General features: G+C 37.9%; 2 protein-coding genes across 2 annotated transcripts; one reads left to right on the forward strand and one right to left on the reverse strand.

Annotated features, from left to right (window-relative positions):
* Nucleotides 1–295: 295 nt before the first annotated feature.
* On the forward strand, nucleotides 296–21,113 carry taf1c (TATA-box binding protein associated factor, RNA polymerase I subunit C). The gene is made up of 15 exons (XM_055179237.2): nucleotides 296–721; nucleotides 940–1,051; nucleotides 1,449–1,501; nucleotides 3,112–3,207; nucleotides 3,317–3,372; nucleotides 3,701–3,951; nucleotides 4,589–4,717; nucleotides 5,026–5,143; nucleotides 7,350–7,421; nucleotides 9,227–9,362; nucleotides 9,657–9,782; nucleotides 10,227–10,401; nucleotides 12,528–12,665; nucleotides 12,800–14,076; nucleotides 20,412–21,113. Exons 1-14 carry the CDS (start codon nucleotides 593–595, stop codon nucleotides 14,044–14,046), a joined length of 2,838 nt encoding a protein of 945 aa, XP_055035212.2. The 5' UTR covers nucleotides 296–592; the 3' UTR covers nucleotides 14,047–14,076; nucleotides 20,412–21,113.
* On the reverse strand, nucleotides 18,389–23,378 carry ccng2 (cyclin G2). Its single transcript, XM_055179239.2, has 8 exons — nucleotides 23,001–23,378; nucleotides 22,093–22,232; nucleotides 21,807–21,944; nucleotides 21,463–21,713; nucleotides 21,152–21,230; nucleotides 20,965–21,063; nucleotides 20,425–20,627; nucleotides 18,389–19,416 (listed from the first exon to the last, which is right to left on the reverse strand). The coding sequence occupies exons 2-8, from the start codon at nucleotides 22,195–22,197 to the stop codon at nucleotides 19,299–19,301; spliced, it is 993 nt and encodes a 330-aa protein (XP_055035214.1). The 5' UTR covers nucleotides 22,198–22,232; nucleotides 23,001–23,378; the 3' UTR covers nucleotides 18,389–19,298.
* Between the last annotated feature and the right edge of the window lie 683 nt (nucleotides 23,379–24,061).

The raw sequence follows: 24,061 nt of genomic DNA on the forward strand, positions 1-24,061 counted from the left end.
AAAGTAAGGAAATTATCTAAAAAAAAAAGTACTGATTTGTGGTTATTTTTTTGCATGAAATGTTTTTTTGTTGTTGCATGAAATGTTTTCCCCTCCACATTTTAGCACTTTTTGACAATGCACTTACAACACAAACTTGACGATTATTTACCTAATATTATTTAACTAATTATTTTGTAATATTTTCATTTGTACATCCTTACACTTAGGCTTTTATTTTGAAACATTCGAAGGAGGATCTAATGGTTTTTATTTTGAAATGTTTCACTGTGGCGGGCATTTGAAGCGAATCTTATTACGTCTGGCTTCCTCGCCGCTCATCAGCTGACGCATGTGACGTGAGCTTCGCCGTTGAGTTGTGTTTAGCTCCCACGCGGTCGTTCGAAAGGCACGATTTTCACAAACACGTGGTTTAAACGTTACGATATATCGAGATATGAGTTTCCATAGCGGCATTTTAACATATTAGCGTATTAAAATGATGTCAAAGTGGATTTAACCGTGGCACCTATCACTTCGGGGTGCACGTGATGACATGCCCGGGCTTGTCTGATTATTTGGCCCAGCCGGACAGGAGCTCCACGCGCCCATCATGGACGGCAGCTTTCCTAAACAACTTTTCCCACACTTTTATTTGGACGGACCGCCGGAGACTAAACCCAAAAGTAATTATGCAGGCTGGGGTTCATATGAGCGAGTGTTTGAATCCAGCGTCGAACTGGTAAGACTTGAAACGCCATTATTATAATGACATAAAGCTTATTGACAGATGCACCCTGATCATAGCGTTTCTCATTGCAAATCATGTACTTCAATAGCCACAATGCACGTGTATTTGTTTGCATGTAAACGTATATTTGGGGAAGTTATACGTGCAGTATAATGTTATACCATATGAATGACCATAATTCACATCTGTATTGTGCTGTGTATTTTCAGGGTGATGCTGAAGGAGACGTCCAGCATCGTTTTGAATCCCAACACACTGTGAGAGGAGACCAGTGGGTACCAGTCAAACCAGCAGTTACCCCTTTATTTCCACCATGTGAAGGTATTAAATGTATTATTATTTCTTGATATGAATTTAAGTCATTTTATCCAAATCCCATTGGACTCCATTTGGTCCCTATTCTTCAGTTTACGTTTACTTTTCAACTTGAACATTATTTTATTTTAATTTAAGTATGTTTTAGCACATAAACTTGAATTTTCTGCAAATTATGTCTTCGCCCTTTGATTGTGAATCACAAAAAACCATTGTTGTAGTCAGTCTAGTCCAAAATAATGTCCAAATTACATTTTACGAAAACAATCTCCAATATGAAAATATTTTTTAATTGTCATAAAATAATGTCACAATGGTCTTAACATCTATACATAATTCCCTTTTTTATTGTGAAATCTTTGATACACTGATAATTGATGTTGTTTGTTAAATTTTTTCTAAGATGCCAAAGTCTTGTCTGGCCCTCCACCCGATCCGATGGATTTTCCAGAGCACGTAAGCAACATAACTTAAAAAATGTATTTACTTTAGATGGTACTTTTTGTCTTAAACAATCTTATGAAGTTTGAAATTTCGAAATAAAAAATTTTCATCCGACATTTTCGCACATTAAAATATAAATACGCCCTCACTTTGAGTCACTCACGTTTACAAATTTTTTTGCGCTTAAATTCTTTAAAATTTAAGCTTCTTGTCCTTCATCCGTTTGTAGTGAAAGGTGTATTAGTATTAAAGGTGCAGTGTGTAAATTTTAGCGGCATCTAGTGGTGAGGTTGCGAATTGCAACCAACGGCGTAGTCCACTGCTCACCCCTTGCTTTTGAAACGCATAGAGAAGCTACTGTAGCTGCCACCGGACAAACATGTAATCGTCGGAGACAACTTATTCAAATAATTGTCCGTTAAGTGGTTCTGTAGAAAAATGGCGGCACAAAATGGCGACTTTCATGTAAGGGGACCCTCTTTGTATGTAGATAAAAACGTCTCATTCTAAGGTAATAAACACATAACGGTTCATTATGAAAGGTTTTTGTACACCCCTGATAATATAGTTTTGTATATTAATTTGCATTTCTGTCAAGAGATCCTTCTAAAAATGACACACAGCACCTTTAAAGGGATAGTTCGGCCAAAAACGACATTAAACCCATGATCTACCCACCCCCAAGCTGTCCGAGTTGCATATGTCCATCGTTTTTCAGACAAACACATTTTCGGATATTTTAGAAAATATTTTAGATATTTCTGTTCATTAAATGTTATGTTACGGGGTCCAGAAATAGTCCACGACCCTCAAGTCCAAAAAAGTGCGTCCATCCTTCACAAATTAAATCCAAACGGCTCCAGGATGATAAACAAAGGTCTTCTGTGGGTAATCCGTGCGGTGTTTTTGTAGAAATATCCATATTTAAAATGTTATTAACTTTATAAACTAGCTTCCGGTAGCGCCGCCATTTTGGAGTGATGCGCATTCAGGATGAGAGCTTACGCAGCGTACAGAGTTTCTCTGCTGCTGCTCGGTGCCCCCGCCCTCCGAATTTGTCATACGTCACTAAGAAAAGTGCGTACACTACGCTAATCCTCTCTCCTGAGTCTAAGATGGCGGCGCTACCGGAAGCTAGTTTATAAAGTTAATAACATTTTAAATATGGATATTTCTACAAAAACACCGCACGGATTACCCCCAGAAGACCTTTGTTTATCATCCTGGAGCCGTTTGGATTTAATTTGTGAAGGATGGACGCACTTTTTTGGACTTGAAGGTCGTGGACTATTGCTGGACCCCGTAACATAACATTTAATGAACAGAAATATCTAAAATATTTTCTAAAATATCCGAAAATGTGTTTGTCTGAAAAACGATGGACATATGCAACTCGGACAGCTTGGGGGTGAGTAAATCATGGGTTTAATATCGTTTTTGGCCGAACTATCCCTTTAACGTTATGAAGGCTTTATTTGTATTGTTTTGCCAATTTTTTGCAACAAATTAATTGATAGGCATTAGACTTGGTGTGCAGGATTTCGATGCGTGACAAATTTTTAGGATGACGAATAGGGAAAAATTTTGTGCTTTTACAACACAAACAACTGTTGTTCCTTTAGATGCAGTATTTTTACCAGCATCACTGTATGGATGCTTTCTCCACAATGGGTCATTTGCTTAAGGATGACTACTCATTTAATAGGGATCAGACGGAGGTGAGTGGGTCTCGTGTGTGTTTATGATGTTACACAATTATTGTGCAGTCTTTATTTTCTTTATTGGTGGTGGTAACCCTGCAATAGTTGTGTTGTTTACTTATGTCAGGGTGTTGTGAACGTGAGCTGGTGCAGGAAATATCTCGAAAGAATGAATTACAAAAGGTAAGAATATTTTTTTATGTGAATACACCATAAAGGTCTTATCCTAAAGGAAATTAACTTATCAGACTCTTAGATATAAAAACACACACACACAGACACTTAATGCAAAGTGTTTTTAGCAAAAATTTGCATTATTAAACAACCTTATATTATTTTTCTTATAATAAATATCATTTGGTTTCATTGAAGATAAATTTTCCCATTATTTTATTTGAAAGGATAAGAAATATTCACACATTGGTGTTTAAAGACACCTTGATAAATAACATTGTCAAAAGTATCTGACTCTTATCGACTACTTGATCACATAAACCTGATGTGGTTTTAGGTGTCATGTTGGGCGTTACACGGTGAAGATCCGTCGAGTCCATCATTTGCTGGCTGATATTGTCTGTGATATTCCTTCATCCGTTCTCGGCAAACTCCTTCACGAGGAACTGACATCACAGAGGGAACAACAGCAGTTCTGTTCAGATTTCACAGGGGGCGCTCTTGGATACACTAAACTGTTTGAGACACAGTGCGGTGGTGGTGATGGATGTCTGGTCTTTCCCAGTGGGCCGGCATTAAACAAACTCAGTATCCTTCTCTTACATTATGTCTATTATGCCCTTTTCACACAGAGATTCTAGAAAATACTCTAATAATGTGTTTAGGGATTTGTCACGGGATCGTTAAATTTTTCGCTTATTCTCACACTGATTTTCTGAAGATAAAGGAAAGACACATGACATCAAGGTGTGACGTGATTGTTTTTGTACACTTGGTGTAATATTTTCTGCTTTTTTTTTACAAGTTTGCTTATGATCAGCGATTTCTCGAAATCACGCTTGTGCATTTATCTTTCTGATCCGATCTTAAATTAGCGCATCGCTTACAGTTTTATTAAGCAGGGCGAATGTTCTCCGCTTCCTATATTTTTCATTGTTTCAATTCCCGATCAAAGAGATTCACGATAACTATTTAATTGCGACGACACATGCATCATCACTACTGTAGCACAGGGCACATTACCGGCCTGATCTAGGCAATGTTACTAAGTCCTTATCTCAGTAATGATCCTGGGATCAATCCCATGGCGTGCGTTTACACCGAGGGCACCTTTATCAATTTTATAGCATTTTTCTTGGATCACCATTATAACAGTTGTGTGAAAGGGGTTTTAGTGTTAAAAAATGTTTGTTTTCTGTTTAGTTCCTTTACTCCCATTCCTCAGATTTCCACAGGGTGGTGCCAAAGTACAAGGCAGACAAGCCTCCCAGTTTTCTCATAGACCCTAAACCTCTCACATTTGAGGTGAATGGAACTATTAAACAGCTCAGTCTTGGAAACATGGAGGACAAAGGTGAGATCTAACGTATGCACATAAAACACCACCCAGATGTTGGGCCAGAGTCGTTGTTTAAGTTTATTCCATCCATTTAATATTTATGAAAACTATTTCTAATGTTACACGCCCTTTCTCATACCCCAGTAAAATCTTAAGGGATGTAACAATAATGTTGTTGTTAAAAGATGTTGTTGATCTTTGCTCTCTCAACATGCCAACAAACTGGTGCATTGCCTTTATAAGCAAATGCTTGTTTTTTCAAGTCTAAGCTTGTTTCATGTGGTATCAGAAGTCTTGACACAGTTTCACATGCGTGTATACAGGTAACTTGGCTGTTCGATCAGACTTTTTCTGTGGTGTTTGGTTGCTGGGAGACCGCCTGAAGCCATATACACAGGAAGTCATCCAGACAAAAGATCGATTTTCCTGTGTCACTGTCAGGTGGGTTTAAACCTTTGTGTCAGACACAGCAACTCTTTACCAATATAACAACTCCACTTTTAACTTCATGTTTGGGTTGAACAGCAATACTTTGCATTTGCAGAATGGAAATGATGTACAGTACATATTTAGACTAAGGCTGTTGATCAATTAAAATATTTAATCTGGATTAATAGCATGATTGTCATGAGTTAACTCGTGATTAATCACAACTTAATCTCACATTTGTATCTGTTCTATATTTAACTTAATTTGACAGTTTTCAAGTTTTTAATAGTCTAATCAGCATGGGCATAGACAAATATGGATGCTTTATGCAAATGTATGTTTATTATTAGTGAAAAAGTCAAATAAAAGTTAATAAAAAAAAATTAAGGTTCAAAAACAAAATCACTGTAAAACTAATAGATTTGGCACACAGTCAAAAACAATACCAATATATTCAACGTTTTTCTTTTTATTGTTTGATTGAGACGTACAGTTTGAATATTGACTGTAATGCAAGGATCTAATATGATATTACACATCAGATATTTTACCCCAACAATTTATTGAACATTCACTGACATTACAGATTATATCTGCATGAATCCTTGTCAAAACAGATATTTTTTAAAACCGCAATAATGTGTGTATATATCGGGGGCACATGCTTCAGATGTGTCAGTCAACGCGAGGAAGATCGTTTTTGAGTCTTATCGCTCTTAATAACTCTTTAAAAATCAACCATGTCCCAAACTTTATCTCTATCTTAATTACTTTTTAAACATCAAGTAAGTCATGCATTTTATTTTTTAATTCCTGCATTTGTAAAAGCCAAAATCTCAGGCGTGCAAGTGAATGGACACTTCATTTGTATTAGGCATTCAGAAAAAACACAAATTAAGATAATTTTAGACTTTGGTGACTATTTACTGGCTAATGCTGCATCTCAATTTATCCAAAGACGGGCTAGGCCAAGGGTCAAACAGAAATTGCACGTTGAAGAAATCGCACGTTAATAAAATTTATGTTATTAAAATAAATTTACTTTAAAGGTGCAGTGTGTAATTTTTAGAAGGATTTTTTGACAGAAATGCAAAATAATATACGAAACTATATTATCAGGGCTGTATAAAGACCTTTCATAATGAACCGTTATGTGTTTATTATCTTAGAACGAGACCTTTTTATCTACATACACAGAGGGTCCCCTTACATGGAAGTCGCCATTTTGTGCTGCCATTTTTCTACAGAAGCCCTTAAAGGACAATTTTTTGTCTCCGACAATGACATGTTTGTCCAGTGGCGGCTACCATAGCTTCTCTAGGTGTGTCAAAAGCGAGAGGTGAGCCGTGGACTAAGCCGTTGGTTGCAATTCGCGACCTCACCACTAGATGTCGCTAAAATTTACACACTGCACCTTTAATGCGTTAATTTTGACAGCCCTAATTTAGACACATTCTTGTGTTCCAACTCATGAACATGTTGGAGGTCTTAATATAATTTTTTGTTATGATAATTGTATGTGAGGATATTATGGCATGTGTGACTTTTAATGTTACATAGTTATTCAAAAGATCACCAGCAGATTAGACTGGGTGTTATGTTGAGTTTTGGTAATATATCAGTATTTTGATGCAGGATGAGATTCGTAAAGATCATGCACGTTTTAATAAATGTGATCGTGACATGAGGCTTTAACTGGAAAGAAAACATTAATTCCACTTTTTTTTAGTATACAAGGCTATATTGTATACTGAGATATGACGCTGAGTCAATACCTCCCAGCCCTACAGCTGATACAGAATGACCTTCCTTGTTAAACTATTATACAAATTACTTTATTTGACTATTTCAGCTGAATGACTTCAGTTCCAGTGAATGTTTTACAATGTCAGTACATCCTTGTGAGCAAAATTTGTATTTTTTTCCAATTTGGATTCAAATGGCAAACTAGTTTTATCTAAGGTTAAATGAATTTGTCTTTTTGCTGTTGCCAACTGTTTACATCAGACTGGCATGTTTATAGAAATGTTTGGGTTAGACTGTTTTTGCCCCCCTGCCATACCATAACATCATAACTTTGTTTTGCACCAATCAGCGATGCTAATAATTTTTTTAGGAAAATATGCAATCTTTTATTAATAGTAATATTTCACAGATTTGAAAGAGTAGTTTTGTCATTGAGATGAGAAGATGAGAGTTTTTTTCTTGTCCTCTCCAGTCCACATATCCCAGATGAGCTCGTGGTGGCCAATGAACGGGGAGCAGCATATCTCTGGACCGTGAAAAAAGGGTACGTGTTTGATTTTGAGAACAATCTGTGTTATCAGTGTGCTTGGTTTTCATCTATGACATCTGTTACTGCTACAAACTGTTGTTTAGTTCAATACGTCCCGTTCTTAAGTTTATCAGTTGATGTCTTGATGTCAGTCTTGAACCTAACCTCCCTGTTTAGTGATGACAATCATTCACCCAAAAGTACAAATTCTGCCTTCGTTTATTCTCCCTCAGGCCATTTTAAAGCAGTTTGACTGACTTGATTTTGTGAAGCACACATTTCTTTCTAGCATTTTTGCATATCATTGAAGTAAGAACCGTGTTTTTCAAGTTACAAATCTATCGTAAAGGAAAATGAAAGCGTTATAAGACTTGTTCATATGAGCTGTGTGTTATATTGTTTTCTATAGTCATATGATAGCTTTGTCTGAAATTGTTTTATTGTTCTTATTGATGGTCAAAATTTCTATATTGTTTCGGTATACTTGTGCATTTTCAGGCTATACGGTATAAATTCGATAACTATATGTTAAAATGTTAAAAAAGCTTTGGGATAAATTGCCCACAACAAATGTCTGTATGTACAACTTTTGAACAAATAAATTTGCCAAGCATCCTATAAAACAATATAATATTTAAAAAAAATAACAATAATATAAATTGATGTTCATCTTTAATTTGTATTTAGCCTTTATACAAAATTAAATGTAAACTGTCAAATAAATATATAAGACTTTAAGGCTCACCTTTAATATTAATAAGGTGCATCTTTAAGTCAGTCAGTGATAAAAGCTGTAATGCAGCGTTCTCAAACTAATGTTTTATTAATTAACTGATGTTTTACTATTTAAAAGCTGCACAAAATAAATGTTAAACATCTTTTTTAATCTTCCTTTGATTTAATTATACTTTATTCTCGCCATGAATATAGCCTTAGAAGCTGGTATGGCGTTAAAATAAAGAAAAGCTGCACAAACTTTTTTTATTTACGGTTTAAAATATAAAAATAAATTATTTTAGTAAAACTCTGTAGTGTTGCGTGTCTTTTGCACTTTTAAAAGTACATTCCTACACGTTAATACCCTAATTTTAGTTCCTTATTTAGCTATAATAAGTGAAAAATCTAATTAAGTAAATATTTGTTTTATCCGATTAGTCGATTAATTAAAAAATAATCGGCCAATTAATCGGTTATGAAAATAATCGTTAGTCGCAGCCCTTAATGACCGTATACAATAAATCTCTGTATAGTGTTTAAATTTCAATATAGCTTGAAAAAAAGTCACTTTAGATAAAGGCATTATTGTAAATGTTTTGTGAACAATTATTACATTTTTGGTGTGGTATTTTGCTTTAGAAGATGCTTTATGGTGTCTGACAGTCCAGTCCCTCTTTAATTTTATTAAAACGTGCTACCATTATTTCATTCTTGAATAAAAATCCAGTCATACAGGTTTAGGACAATATATGTGTGAATTGAGCTTAATGAATCGATTACACCATATTTGCCCTCAATGATAAAACTTTATTGTTCAGAGTTTCAGCCGGGCTGGAATGAGGGTGTGCATCTTTTGTTTCCTCCTGACTTTTGTCATCAACACAAGTACCACAGAAATCTACAGCAGTTTTTGTGCTGTAAATTCTGAGAACAGTTTCACAAACTTACCACATAAACCAAATTGACGGTCAATTGAATCTGTCTCAACACCGAAAATTCATTGGTTGAGCAGTCGTAGCTGATATGAAGCAATCCTACGTCACATTATGACTGTGTGAATGTTGTAACCTGTCCAGAAGTTAGTGACACATTGTTTTATCCAGATTGCAGAAGTTTCGAGAGGAGGATGCCAACCTGTATTTCAATGCGAAGTCGCCATGGCGATGGTGTGAGTTCTCATGCCACCCAAGAGTGATGGTCTTTGCTGACAGGACGGGGGCGGAGCTTGCAGACGCAAGGGTAAAGTGACATCACTGTTGTACATTAGTAGTGGCCTAAACTCAATTTTGGGAATATGAACAAAACAAATTGAAATCTCATTTCCCAAACCACCAATATGACACGACACACATTAGCATAAATCAAACCCAGCAAACTTTTATACCTGACTAGTATTATTGACATACAGTGTCATATTCTTGTAATAATAATAATTATATGTAATAAATTACTTGGTTTATAATGTACAATAAAAAATATTTGCTTGAGCCAGCCGTTGGGTTTAAATTTAAGTTGTCACTTCCTCTTTATCAGAATCGTGACTGTTATCACACATTGTTTCGGATCGGAAAGACACCAGCTTGTGTGACAGGAGAGAGGGTGATGTTGACCAAGTATCTAAGCGAAAGCCACGCCCACCATCACCTCATCACCACCCAGGTAATGACATCACGGTTAGTCACACGCTTCATGTGTCTGAAGCCTTGCGTCAGCTGTTAGGCTGAAGGGCGTGAATGTCTCATTGAGCAAAACAAACATCCTGTGAGTTCACGTGATCCTCCAGTAAACAACCACTATGAATACTGATCTAAGTCAATGAAACAGATCCTATCACTGTACACATACAGATTAAATCATTTTTAAGGACTTTTATCTTTATAGGATTTTTGTATGTATGGTATTATGTATAATTAAAGTACCCATAGTATCATTCTTTACATTTACCATGTTTTAGATCATGTATTATGTTGTAGCATAAGTACCCTGAAGTAACATCAACATTGTGGTACATTTTTATATGGTACTCATTTAATACCATCTAAAACTGGCAACCACAATATTTTAGGGAAGGAAATAAAGCACTTTTTATTTCCTTGTCTACAGTTTTCTGCCTACCTTATGGATGAGCGCGTTCCATGTGTGCCCATGCTGAAATGGGATCATATGATGGAATCCCCGCCGGTGTTTGCCTGCGCTCTTCCGGGACCGACCCAAAACGACTGCAAAGTGCTACTGGGTGCTCAGAAATCACAGGAGGTCATGTTATTGCAATACAAGGGTGAGCTTTACATTCAGCACGTGTGTTATACTAGAGTTAAACCGTAATAAGCAAAACACAATTGTCAAATACAAATAAAAATGCATTGACTCACATGATCATTAATTCCAGCTGGACCCTCTGAAAGATTGTATGTTTAAAGTCTTATAGGGATGGTTCACCTAAAAATGATAAAACCCCCATTATTTACTCACCCTCAAGCCATCCTCGATGTATATGATTACCTGTTTTCAGACAAACACAATATAAGAGATATATTAGAAAGTCCTAGCGGTTCCAAGCTTTATAATGGTAGTAAATGGTGCTTTTGATCCTTTAAAAATTGGATGGCTACGGTATAGCCATTTTAACATTTTTAACTTTTTTTAAAAGACAGAGTTCACCCAAAAATGAACATTGACGCATTACCCATTCACCCCTCAAGCCCTCCTCAATGTATATAATTTTTTTTATTGGAGTTATATTAGAAAATGTCCTGGCTTTTCCAAGCTTTATAATGGTAGTAAATGGTGCTTCTGATCTGAAGCCCAAAAAAGTCCGTCCATCCTTCACAGAAGTAATCCACATGGCTTCAGAGGGTCAATAAAGGCCTTCCAAATTCTAAAACGGGGATTTTTTACACGTTCATCACTCGTACGCTATGTCCTATACTTCATATGCTGAAAACGCACTCTCTTGTGATTGTGTGTCTGTTGTTACTGGAAGCTAGTTATTTCAGTTTGTAATGTTTTCGATTTTTTTTCTTACAAAATCGCATTGATTACCCTCAGAAGGCCTTTATTTACCCCTGGGAGCCATGTGGACCACTTCTGTGAAGGACGGACGGATGGACCTTGTAATGCTTCAAATCAGAAGCACCATCCACTTTCACCACAAAGCCAAAAACAGCCACGACATCCTCCAACACAACTACCAATAAAAAATCTCATACATTGAGGATGGTTTAAGGGGTGAATAAATCATGCAGTCATTTTAATTTTGGGGTAAATTAAAGAGAAAAAAATTAAAAAATTTAATTTTTTAATTTTTAAAAATTAAAGAGATAAAACATTTTATTAAAGAGATAAAAAGTGGTGTTTTGGGGTGAGGATTGGAGTTCATCCACTTATGTAGTAGTTTTTGTTAGTTGTGCGTGTTTTGTTTTTTTAGGTAAATAAGTGACGGGTATCATAAGATTTTCATTCTGTTTCTTTTATTTCTTCCATTCATGCATGTTATGAATGAATGTAATAAATAAACCTGTTTCAAAGTTCAATTTAAAATTGTTAAAATGCAAAATAGCTTCCATAGCCACCCAGTCTTTAAAGGATTCGTTTTTAGTACTGTAGGTAACTGATTGAATCCTATTACAAAGATTTATTTAGATTATACAGATGGCAAAGTTGTGTGCTTTGCATTTAACCCCTTAAAGGGACATTCATTTTCCAGCTCTCCTATAGTTAAATATTTAAATCTTACTGTTTTGGAGTCCAGCTGATCTCCAAGACTGGTGCTACCACTTTTAGCATAGCTTACCACAGTCTATTGAATCTGATTAGACCATTAGCATCGAGCTAAACAATAACCAAAGAGTTTCAATATTTTTCCTATTTAAAACTTGACCCTTAGTTACATCGTGTACTAAGACCGACAGAAAATAAAAGGTTGTGATTTTCTAGGCCGATATGGTTGGGAACTGTGCTCTCAAACTGGCGTGGTGATCGGGGACTTTGCTGCCGTGGCATGGCTGCGGCAGGCGTAGTGATATTATCCCCTCCTACTAAAGGTAACCAAGGGGACTATTTTCAGGCACTGCGTAATATCACTACGCCTGCTGCAGCCATGCCACAGCAGCAAAGTCCTTGATTATTACTCCAAAATGAGAGTACACGATGTAACTACAGAAGAGTAAAGTTTTAAATGGGAAAAATATTGAAAATCTTTGGTTATTTTTAGCGTGACGCTAAGGGTCTAATCAGATTCAATGGATTATGCTAAGCTACGCTAAAAGTGTTAGCGCCAGACCCGGAGATCAGCTGAATGGATTCCAAAACTGTAAAAATCAAATGTTTAACTCTAGGGGAGCTGGAAAATGAGCATATTTTCAAAAAAGTGGAATGTCCCTTTAACAAAATTATGATGTACAGGTGGCCGGGAGCATGCCTGTCAGACTCGGGGTCCCATTCAGAAGCTCTTCAGTCCCAATGAGAGTCTGGACCACGTAAAGCTTCTGCTTCCCCATAAGAGACACCTTGCTCAGAAGAGACTCGGTGTACCTGCTGCAGGTAAGCATTCATCACATTTCAGACCTGATTTAATACATTTAAAACCTGCTTAACTCTATTAGATCCTAACTAAAGTGTCTTTTGATGCAATAATTGATCCGTGCTACATTATGCGTTTTTATATTTTCCCTCAGGTCTCGCAGCTGTACAGAATAAGGACTACATGTCTTTATTCCAGCTTACAGAGACTGGAGACATCTTTTATCAGACGCTAAAGTTACACAAGGATCAGGCCAACACCAGTGAGGACCTCACAGCTTCATCATCTGCCAATGTAGGAGAAACTGGAGCGAACAAGGACATCCAATCCGCTATAAGCAATGATGATGACTCGGATAGTGAGGCACATCCATCCGAGGTTGGTCGGTTGGATAAAAATCAATCCCATGCTTTGGATACAAATAAAGATGCTGAAGGACCATCAATGCCGAAGAACCATAAATCAAAAAAGGATCGTGGTTTCCAGGATGCTTGGGATCAGTGGTTAAATCCCATTTTCCAAAAGGCTGCTTCCAAAAAACAACATTTTCATCACCAGCAAATCAAAACCAAAGATTTATTGGATTTACGGATCATCACGTCTGAAGATCTGGAAGAAGATCGCTTGGAGAGTTTAAGGGGAAACCTTCACAATGTCATGAGGAAGAAAGAGCCGGTCCTTCATGGAGTAACGTACCTGCCTCATTTAAAGGTTACACCCGTTCCTGATCCTGTAGATCCTGCACAGTGGCCGGACGATCTGAGCCAGCGATTGACTGCGGCATGGGAGGGCGAATGGAAAAATTGGTGGGAGGAGAAACTGGGTTTGAATCGGAACGAGAAAATCGAAGCTCTTCGTAGAAAGCGACGTAGAGAAAAGCAGGCCAGAGCCGGGAGTCGCGTCTCACTTTTTGGAAGCTTCACCTCGAGTTGTCAGGGCGATCTGTCCGGTTGGTCATCCGCGGCGAGTCTTTGTTCGGACGGAGAGGCTTTGGAGAACTCGCAGGCTATGGAAGAAGTGGATGAGAGATTGGAAACCGAGGTGGAGCAAAATTTAAAGACTACGGTGACCGATCAACAACCTAGAAAAGCTGCCTTAAGATCTCCTCCAAAACCTAAAACTCAGTCGAATGACCAACCAACCACCCAGAATCAGAAGTCTGCAAAAATGACGGATTTGGGAGTTTCAACTTCGGTCAGCTTACCACGATCACCAACAAGGCAATCGAAACGACTCAAAGTGGAGCTTAGTTCTATATTTGGTTCCCAAAAACTGGAATCTGTATCGGATGGTGGAGTTTCTTTTTCTCAGGTATCTTCCTCATCATCCCAAAGATTTTCCCAACTCAGAACACCCACACGAGGCTCCCAGCCAAAGAAAAAGTCTCGCATGGGTTTCTAAATGCCGGCTGCAAACGAGGAATGTTGCAAGGCAAGTGACCTACTTTTTGCTTGGTGTCGAATGTTAGCGTACTGTACAGGGGCGGGTTGTGTTTGAAAGAGGAACTCGAGCCGGTATAGGCCAGTGCGTCAATCTTGTGTGTATATGTAATGAATATCAACTATTCAATGTTTAGACGAATCAGGGCATACCAGCCTTAATTACTCTCTCTATGCTACTGCTTGCAACCATTGTTTGAGTTTACATAACAAGTACTTGCAAAATAGCTATAGGGTAAAACCAGGCTTGGTATCGCAGAGCAACGTCAGAGTCATGTTACTGCTTTACATTTATTTCTTTAATCCAACAATAGCATAGAGGTTTTTAATGTGGTATTCAGTGCAGCTCTGGTGTTGTTGCTCAGAATTTAGTCATGGTATGCAGTGTATTGTGGTTTAGGTTAAGAAATGAGTTTTGTGGTATTTTAATGTCATGTTGCTCATCTGTTCTTCAAAGGGAACCTAGAAAATGTTGCTACACTGTAGGGCTGGTGGTATTTTGAGTTTTGGTAACAAATCGATTAGGCCTGTATGATATTGGGGGGATTAAATAAGTGACTAGCAGTGACATTGCAATGTTTTGTTTTTCTGCGGCATGAATTTTTGGTATTAACTTCTGCCTTGCATTTCTTGTATCGATTTCTTTGTCCTTTGACACAATTCTCATATAGTGCAACACTGGAAAAGGCATCCAAAATGAGTTTTCTTTAAAAAAAAAAAAATGTTCTGGATGTAACTTGCAGAGGCGCACATTGCAATGACGATGCTAAAGCGATATATTGTGCGGCCTTAATGATGGTATTTTATATGGCCTGTAACTTTCTGGACTGCTATTGCCCTCGATATTTATTGCATATTGCAATTCACCCTAAAATTGCAGATATATCAGGGCTCGAAATTGCGACCATTTTGGTCGCATATGCGACCGAAATTTAATCTGTGCGACCTTAAAATATATTTGGGAGCATTTGTGCGACTGCCCATTTTGTTGTGACGCGAGTTGATTGTGATCCTGCGTGCTGGTGCTGTCCCAGGTTCAGTGTTCTCTCCAACGATACATAACCAATCAAATTTCACCATTAAGTTCTTGCGTTTAATGAAGACCGCAGATTGGCTAATATGAGCGTCAGTCATTCCTCGTTTCAGTGAAGCGCGGAAATGTGAAAAGACGAACGCGTCGCGAGCATGACGAGAGTGAGACGATTACAGCCAAGGTTATTACTGTATTTTTTGACGACGATCGGGATTCAAATGTAACTCCACCACCGGAAAATACGAGTTGACGTTAAACCTTTCAGAGAGAGTGGCTTAAAGATTTCGAGTGTCTATGAAAATGTAACTGTTTACTGTAAATCCTGTAAAACGGCGTTAATGGCGGAATCAAAACATTTTAAGCGCCAGACGTACCTTGCTTAAACATGGCGAAAGTGCCAAAAACACAAGACGTGTTATGACAAATGTGTTTATTATTGATGGAGACACCGACCTGTCTGTCAGTGTGTTTAATGGTGTATGTGCGCATGCGCTGGTGAATGGACATTCGACAAACATCCTTGTGGTCCATGTTGCTGTGGAATACGACAATGCTGATGGTATGTTTTTGTTGTATTTTTTAAAACATTGCCTATTTAGTAGTAAAAGCATCCTGGTAATGCAGTTATCAATTCCAATATATATTAGCCTTCTATATTAGGGTCACTTTTGTAATGTCACAATTAATCAGTGTTTTACGTGTTTGCTAGATTTTCCATTGTAATCTTAATCATGTTACCTGACTGTATTTGTTAAATTATTATTGCTGCTATACTATTTCAACAGCATTTGGGTATTAATTTAGGAATTTATGCAGCAAAAAATAAAATAAAATAAAATAAAATAGAAGACCAACTTTTAAATGCTGGCCATAGGACGTGTAAAGTGGTGTTTTATTTTTAATAAAATAAATCTATTAACATTTACATAGTAGTTGTGGTACTTTTTAATTTTTGGATGGATGCGCCTAAATTTTTGCTGGTGCTCCTAACTCTTTAAAGTTGGGAGCACCAGTGCTACCAAATAAAAAAGTTAATTTTGAGCCCTGTATATGAATTTCGGTGAATATCGCCCAGCCCTACTTCACGTTGCAAGCTGAGTGTTGGCATCTTATGGCGCTTTTCCATTGCATAGTACCCCACGGGTCAGGTCGGGTCAGCACACTTCACTTTGGCTTGTTAGCTTTTCCATCGAGTTTAGTAAAATGGATCGCACACCGGACTCGCAGCTCAGCCCCGCACCGTTTTTAAAAAATTGAACACATTGTCTTCTATGAGTTTACGCACACCAGCACCGCCAGGTGGTGCCAGTCTGTGGCGCCCAGCTTTGACTTAGGAAGTCGCTCAAATCCCTGTCGCGCCACTCACATAGTTAAACATTAAATAACATCATATTTGTCTCAAATCCTTAACGATTATAATTGGCTGCTAACGTATATTTAGCGTTTTGAAGTATATTTAGCGCTATTTAATGTGCACTTCTGGTTTACGATACCTCCGAGTTGTCCTAGACGCGACTCGGCGCTGAGCGGCACGTTTGGTGTGCGACCCCCTTAGGGGATTATAGGCGTGTCATTATATTTGCGCTGCCTACTGCTGTGACATCATACATGTGTGAGCGTCATTGTACATTCCCATACATTCATTTATTTCTCAGTTCGCCACAAAATCAAAATTGACCGCCACAAATAGACGTTTGCACATTGAGTTTATCACGATCTCTGTCTCACATGCCAGTTACTGTACAAACACCAGTGGCACCAGTCAAAGCGCTCTGCTAAGACCTCATTAAATTTCATTTAAGTATATATGCGGACGTGTGCGTCGCGAATGTGCCGTCACAAACTGGAAATCTGGAACATTTTTTTATGGTGTTCCTGATTCTTTACCTGCGGATGTTTTTCATCTGTAAAAGAGAGTTTGGGAACTTACAGCGAAGCACAGATGACAACAGGTTTACTTGAGACAGCGCAAGCTAGCATGAAGGTAAAGCAAATCTTTACATTATAGCAATGACGCTGGTAGTGACGATTCTCTCAGACCAATCAGTGATCTACAGTGTTTTCACTTCACTTTTTGGTATCAGCTCAGGTCGCTTGAAACCCCAACCGAGGTGGTACTAAAAAAAGTATTGGGTACTACGTACTGCACACAGTGGAAAACCCCCCAAAAGTGAGCTGACCCCAACCACAACGTGGGGTACTATGCAATGGAAAAGCACCATTAAATTAATTCCTCTTAATGTAGAAATGTGACACAATATGCGAATCATAATTGCAACGTACAACCATTTCTAGTGTTTAAGGGGATAGTTCAGTGAAAGATGGGGGTGACCCCATGATTTACTCAACCTCAAGCCGTTGTTCTGAGTTATATTAGAAAATGTCTTTGCTCTTCCAAGCTTTATAATGGTAGTAAATGGTGCTTCTGATTATAAAGCCCAAATTTAAGAGAATATTAAGTTATCCCTATCTGTATTTTCTTATAAAATCGCATTGGTTACCCTCAGAAGGCCTTGGAGCAGTGTAGAGTAGTCTTGGGCGATATGCCCCATTTTAAGATTGACCTATTGTCAGCCTGTGAGATCACCGATACACTATAGTATCAGGGGCGTGGTAATAGTTTCCGTATTTATTTATTTGTTCAGTTTTTACTTATTTATGACAAAGCACTTTACTCTAAGGGCAACACTTTTATGACCACAGCCTTCTTAAAACTGATGCCATTAATCTGAACACGTCATTAAAGCCCAAACGTTCATAAAGAGCCCGCTATCGGGCATATGTCTGACGATTGTCGATACACAATGGTATATCGTCTATCGGCGTAACCCTGGTGTAGATTACTTCTGTAAAGAATGGATGGATTCACTTTTTTTGGACTTTATAACCAGAAGCACCATTTACTACCATTATAAAGCTTGGTACAGCCAGGGCATTTTCTAATATAACTGCAATTGTTTGTCTGAAAAAAGATAAATATACACATTAAGGGTGGCTTGAGGATGAGTAAATCATGGGGTTATTTTCATTTTTGCTGAACTATCCATTTAAATCCACTGGATGTGCATTGGCTTGTTTTGTTGATAACATTGTAGTTTTCTGGGTAAAGATCAAATTTCGCTGGGATCTTGTGGCATTGAGAAAATTTCCAACATCTGTTTTCAATTTTCTGCATGTGTATGATAATTCTGTTTGACATCTGATTGGATGCGGTTGTTTTGAGATTTATAGCTATTCCATATTTTCGAACATAAAACAGAGAGACACAAGATCAGAATTTCAAAATAGCTTTTTTTAATCGTCAACATTTTTCATCTTAGCATGACAAAAATAATAAGTTAATATCTACAAGATGCTATACATAAAGTATGTTTTTTTACATTTTACAAATGTACATTTTTATATAAACATTTTTTACATTTTAAGGTTTTTTAGGCTTTTTTGTGCAACGCACATTTTCAGCATACAGTAATTGTGTTCGTACACACACACAAACATTGGCTAATGTGAAACTTGTACTAAATTGGCAAGTAGGTTAACAACATCACCCTCACATACACGCGAAAATAAACAAACACACTTTTCTGTGAACACCGAGTGCACCACGATAATTCTCTTGACCTGTATGATCTCAGAGTCGGCGTTCTCCAACCATACAGCTTTCTTCGGTCACACATTAACAATCATTTAACAAAACTGTGCAAAGCACCAAAGTACAAGTCCTACGGTGTTGAATAAATAACAGTCTACTGTACCTTGGATATGTACTATTGAGCTGCCTGGAATGTTGACAAATCCGGACACGCACCGACTACTAAACAATACGGCTACAGGTATTTTTTTGTCTACAAATTTAGCTGCCAGTGTTGTGCAACGCTGATTTTTTTCACTTTAGCTTAACATGAATAATTAAGAGAGATGTATACAGTATGTAGACAGGCTTTCAAGCCCTAAAGAGTTACAAAGTTGAAAATACAATTCAGATATTTTGTGGTTTCACTGAACCCAGGCACAATGGCACCTTGCTGTTGAATCAGCCAGGAGAAGACTATGACATCATGGAAGATAACAAGGAAGTTCACAAAGCTTCCAGAGTTGATTCGATCACTTCCCCTTTGATTTTTGAAAAGTGACGCATCTCCATTGGTGGTCGTGCTCTTCGGCAAGTGGTTACGAATGTATTACAGTCTGTGTCGCTGGGAGCGGAAATGAGGAGGGAAGTAGGGTCCTTCCGCGTCACTTCCCAAGGAACTGCTGAGAGACTCTTCTCCAGAACTTAAGTCTTCACTCGAGTCCTCACTGTTACAAGACAAAAACACAGTCAGATGCTATCATGTGATGTCAACAAAAAGTACAAACACCTCACACACCTTTCCTTACTCACAGGTGATACACAATTTCGTCAGTATTCTCCACCTACATTCCATTGCTACACCTAGTTTGGTGTGTATGCATATTTTGTCTAGTCCTTTATGAATTTTCTGCGTCACTCAGTCCTAGGAATTTAGTCGGTGATTTAGTGCCCTTGATGAGTAGCAGCTATATAAACTCTAGGGTCGGTTGCTAGGATGCGACAAACCATTTGCCGTTATCATGTAACACCAATACAGAACATGATAGAGGAACGCTGGGTGGAGCGTACTGAAGGAACTTCAGCCTGTGCCGACAAGACCAAGGTTGTGACGTAAATGTGCGTGTTTGTAAAACACCGGGGTTAAGTAATGTCACTGTAATGGAAAAACCAAGTCTGGTAATGCCAGGTGGAATTGAAACCAGAAGTTGTGATGACAAACTATGGCGTTTTTACAAATAGCTGTTGTTTTTGTGGTACTTCTTCCTCTTAAAGAAATTGTTTACCTCAAAATGAAAGTTAGTTCATATTATACTCGTCCTCAAGCCTTTCTGGGTGTATATAACTTTCTTGCCAAACTCAGTTGGAGTTATTATACATAATATCTTAGCTCTTTTCAGCTTTATAATGGCTTTGGATAGTGCCCCATTTAACGATAACCCATCACTTCACCTCGAAAGACATTTAATAACTGTGTGGATTTGTTTTTGATGGATGGATGCACTTTTTGGAGCTTTAAAAATGGGCCACTATCCAATTCCATCATATAGAGCCAGAATATTAACTTTGAATGTGTTTGGCTAAACCAATAAAGTCATATACACCTAAAATGGCTTAAAAGGGTGAGTAAAATATGGGTTGCCTTTCTTTTTTATGGTGAATTATTCCTTAATTCATAATTGACTGCTAAATAGGAATGTGACATTCATTTGTTTCTTCACAGATTGGATGTTTACCTTTCGCTCTCGTCCCAGACGCCCTCCGGGATGGTGGGTAGCTCGGGAATACTGCAGTAGCTGCTGTGCAAATTCTGCGCCGTTCTCCGCGATACGATCCAAACCAGTTTCCTGTGGTCAGGTTTGGCACATTCTGGAGAGGAATACTGCTTCATACACTGATCTACCAGACCTCGCCAGTGCGCCAGGTCAGCCTGAGAGATCTAAAGAGAGCAAACAGATACCGTATTAAACACCAGCTTACATAAGACCAAGGCAAACGGCCAGCATAATTTTGGAAAGGTCTGATTTGACAGGTGTGTCCGCCAACAGTGTGCAACCTGCTGGATAAGGCTTTGACTTTTGGGTGCAATGGTATATTTTTCGAAAAACATTTGTGGTGATTATTTTTGTACTTAAAACTGCATTCTTTTTTTGCATTGACAGTGTTGCGATTAAACTAGTCATAGTCGTAAGATTGTGACTTGAAACCAAACAGCAGTCTGTATTTATTAACTATTTCGGGTGCGTTTGCAATATCTGATCTGCTTTGATTTTTACCTTCAGATGTCTCTGTATGCGATGGGCGATCTCTAGGAGGTCTGATGACTTTAAGGCATCGATCTCCTGCATCAGCAGAGATAAGGCAAGCACCGAAGGCTATAAAAAAAGAGGAACAAAACCATTAAAATAAGCTTGTGCATAACTCATTTTTGACATCTGTATGTTTTTGTGTGGTATTTCTTACTTTAGCTTTGGAGAAGACAATTCTGCACAAGCAGGCTTTTAACTCCGCTTCTAGTTTGTCGAGGTTGAGGACATTTTTCCTGAAATGGAGAGAAACATGCATGTCAGAAAAAGTGACAGTTTAAGGCCAATCTGTCTAGTGTGACATTAAACCAGAAGATAATCTTAGGTTTTGACAGCTGACTGCAATATACCCAGCAAAATGTTCAAAGTGCAATAGCCAACCCTGTTTATCAAGTCAGTTTTTTTTTTTTTAATCTGCTATGCATGCACATTTATAACTGTGTTTATATACTGTGGCTGGCGTCTTACCTGCCGGAGGTGTGCGAAAGTGCGATGGCATGGTATAAATGCAGGAAGGTTAAGGCTGTGACGGCTTTGAACTGGAAGTTGAGTTTCTCTGAAATGATCTTCTCCATACGGCTGAGGTCTGAGACGGTAAATTTGCACTGGCTGATGCGAATGAGCTCGTGGCTGGACGAAACATCGCACTCTTCTTCGGTCGCCCGGGCGGCGATCTGGAGGCAGCTTAGGCTGATGCATGCCAAATACTTTGGTTGAACCTTCATCATTAAAACACAAAGCAGATCAGTTTAATCCAAAAGGTATTCTGACTGGGAAAATAAGTTGTTTTGTAATCATGGTAAACTGTTTACCTTCATCATGGCTAGAAACCTATCCAGCAGGTTAACGGCCAGCACAAAGGTCTGAGCGCTGTAACCAAAAAAACTGGTCAAGCTCCAGAGATCCTCCACCCGGGCATCTCGACATTTGGCTGAAACTCCATTACTATTCTGTAAAACATAATATTTTTGGTTAATTGTGACTTTATTGTTAAAATGTTTGGGTGTTTACAATAACTTTGCACATGAATAGTGTTTTTTTTTTTACAGGAGCTGTCATTTATTGTATCACATGATGTATTTTGTTAAAGCAGATCACCTCTTGGGTGGACTCGATCAAACTCAGTCCCGTTTCCTTTGGCAAATAATACACCTCCTGCTCCAAATTCGCCTTCAGCTCCTTCATTAGTTTAAAGGCATCCATGTTTTCACTTTATCTGGGTTTCAAGTCTTCAAAACCTTTAAAAGGACATAAAAAAACAAGTGAGTATATGCAGTAAATGCAGTTCACCCAGGGCGGTGGGTCAAGGTTTGCCCAGCCCCCTCTGCTCAGCTGAGCCTCGGTGTCGGGTTTCGCTGGTTAACGCCTTCTCACTGGAGATCCAAACAAATAAACTGTTCACGGAAAAGAAATAAAATCGTCGTTTTGCGAACTCTATACGTAAAATAAAAACGTCAAGAACGTAAAAAATGAAAGTGAATGTCGCAAAGTGGATTGCAGTTGATCCGTCAGCTGGAAAATACCTTGAACGGAGGGGGAGGGGTTATAGCTTTACACTCCTGTACAGTTCGTGTTTTTAACATTTAAATGCAAGTATTTATGTTTATTTACAATATAATAAGTCGACACGCGTGGTATTAGACGGATCTTTGCGATTGAATTGAATGTATTCCGAATTTAACATAAAACGACACAGTTAACGGATTAAAAACATCAAAGACCCGTAACAGTTGAGAAATTCGGTTATTCCATAAAAATAAATCCTTAATTTTCATTAGGTAAAATAATATAACGTTTCCTTTCAGTATAAAGAAATGTAAAGATGACTCAATAAATGCCAATGAAAATCCAGTTCATAAATACAAGCATAACCGAACATCAAGCCATTTTGAGCGTACAAGAAATAACAGGACATTTAAAAAAGCGACTTTTATCTAGAGAAACGTTAATAACGAACCAAACATGTTAAATAATGACACACATTAAAGATAAACAAAGATGCATACCAGAGATGTTAAAAGGGCATATTGTGTTTGTATATCCGAGTCGTATCGTCTTGTTTTTCTGAGCTTCTCTTTCCTTTTGTTGATGTTGAATTTGGCTCCGCCCATTTGGGCTGTCACGTAGGGAACGTAAGGCTTTGTGTGTAGATACAGTTATGTATTTTAGGGCGTGAACTACGGTTAATTCTTAATTTTAGTGCGTTTCTTTTATGTTATGGATGTGAGACTTTGCGTGTGTTTTGTTGTATTTAACACATAAAGCTTTATAAACTACGGTTTTACCTATGAGATATGAACATCACGGACCAATAGGAACTGCCGAAAATGTAGCGTTCAAATAGTCCGCCCAAAATTCTCTGCGCTCATTGGCTACTGGATCGTACGTAATCTTCTGCAATGACTGGGAAGGCGACAGCTTGAGCTGTTCTTTGATTGGTTGTTGCTGGTTTTTGTTTTGACACGGTTTCTAAGGGTGTAGTAGAGAATGTAGTTAAAACATTAATATAGCTTATATTCATAGTATGTGATGTGTATTTGTTTCACGTCATTTGAATTTATTGAAATATCATTGTATAAATCTATCCCAAATGCAAAGTGACTGGAAATGCAGTTGTGTTACTGGTGTGTTATACACTCACTTGGGTCATGAATCATGATTAATACTGTTTTGGTAACATTAAGTGAAAGAAAACTAGTTTATTAAGATGGTTTTCCTATTAGGCTTATTAAACCTAATGTAAGCTGATACATTTCAAAAGCGTACATATATTTAAAAAAGTTCAACCACTGTTTCATTTTTTGCTAGGCTTTACATGTATAATCGTGAGACCTTGTACTGTATATCATTGTATGTGAAAGTAGTCCCTCCCACCAACCATCAACACTCCAAAAATCCCTTCACCAGAAAAAGTAGTCCTCTGATGACACATTTTCTAACTTCCCAATTATCTGCATTAAAAATGAAATCCCGATCACATCTACATTTGCTTTTGGTGCATTGTGGCGTTTTTGGCCGTTTGTTGCTTTTTATGTTCTTATTTCGTTCGTTAAAAAAATATTTTCGG

Source organism: Misgurnus anguillicaudatus, chromosome 9 (assembly GCF_027580225.2).
Source record: "Misgurnus anguillicaudatus chromosome 9, ASM2758022v2, whole genome shotgun sequence".
Taxonomy (NCBI): domain Eukaryota; kingdom Metazoa; phylum Chordata; class Actinopteri; order Cypriniformes; family Cobitidae; genus Misgurnus; species Misgurnus anguillicaudatus.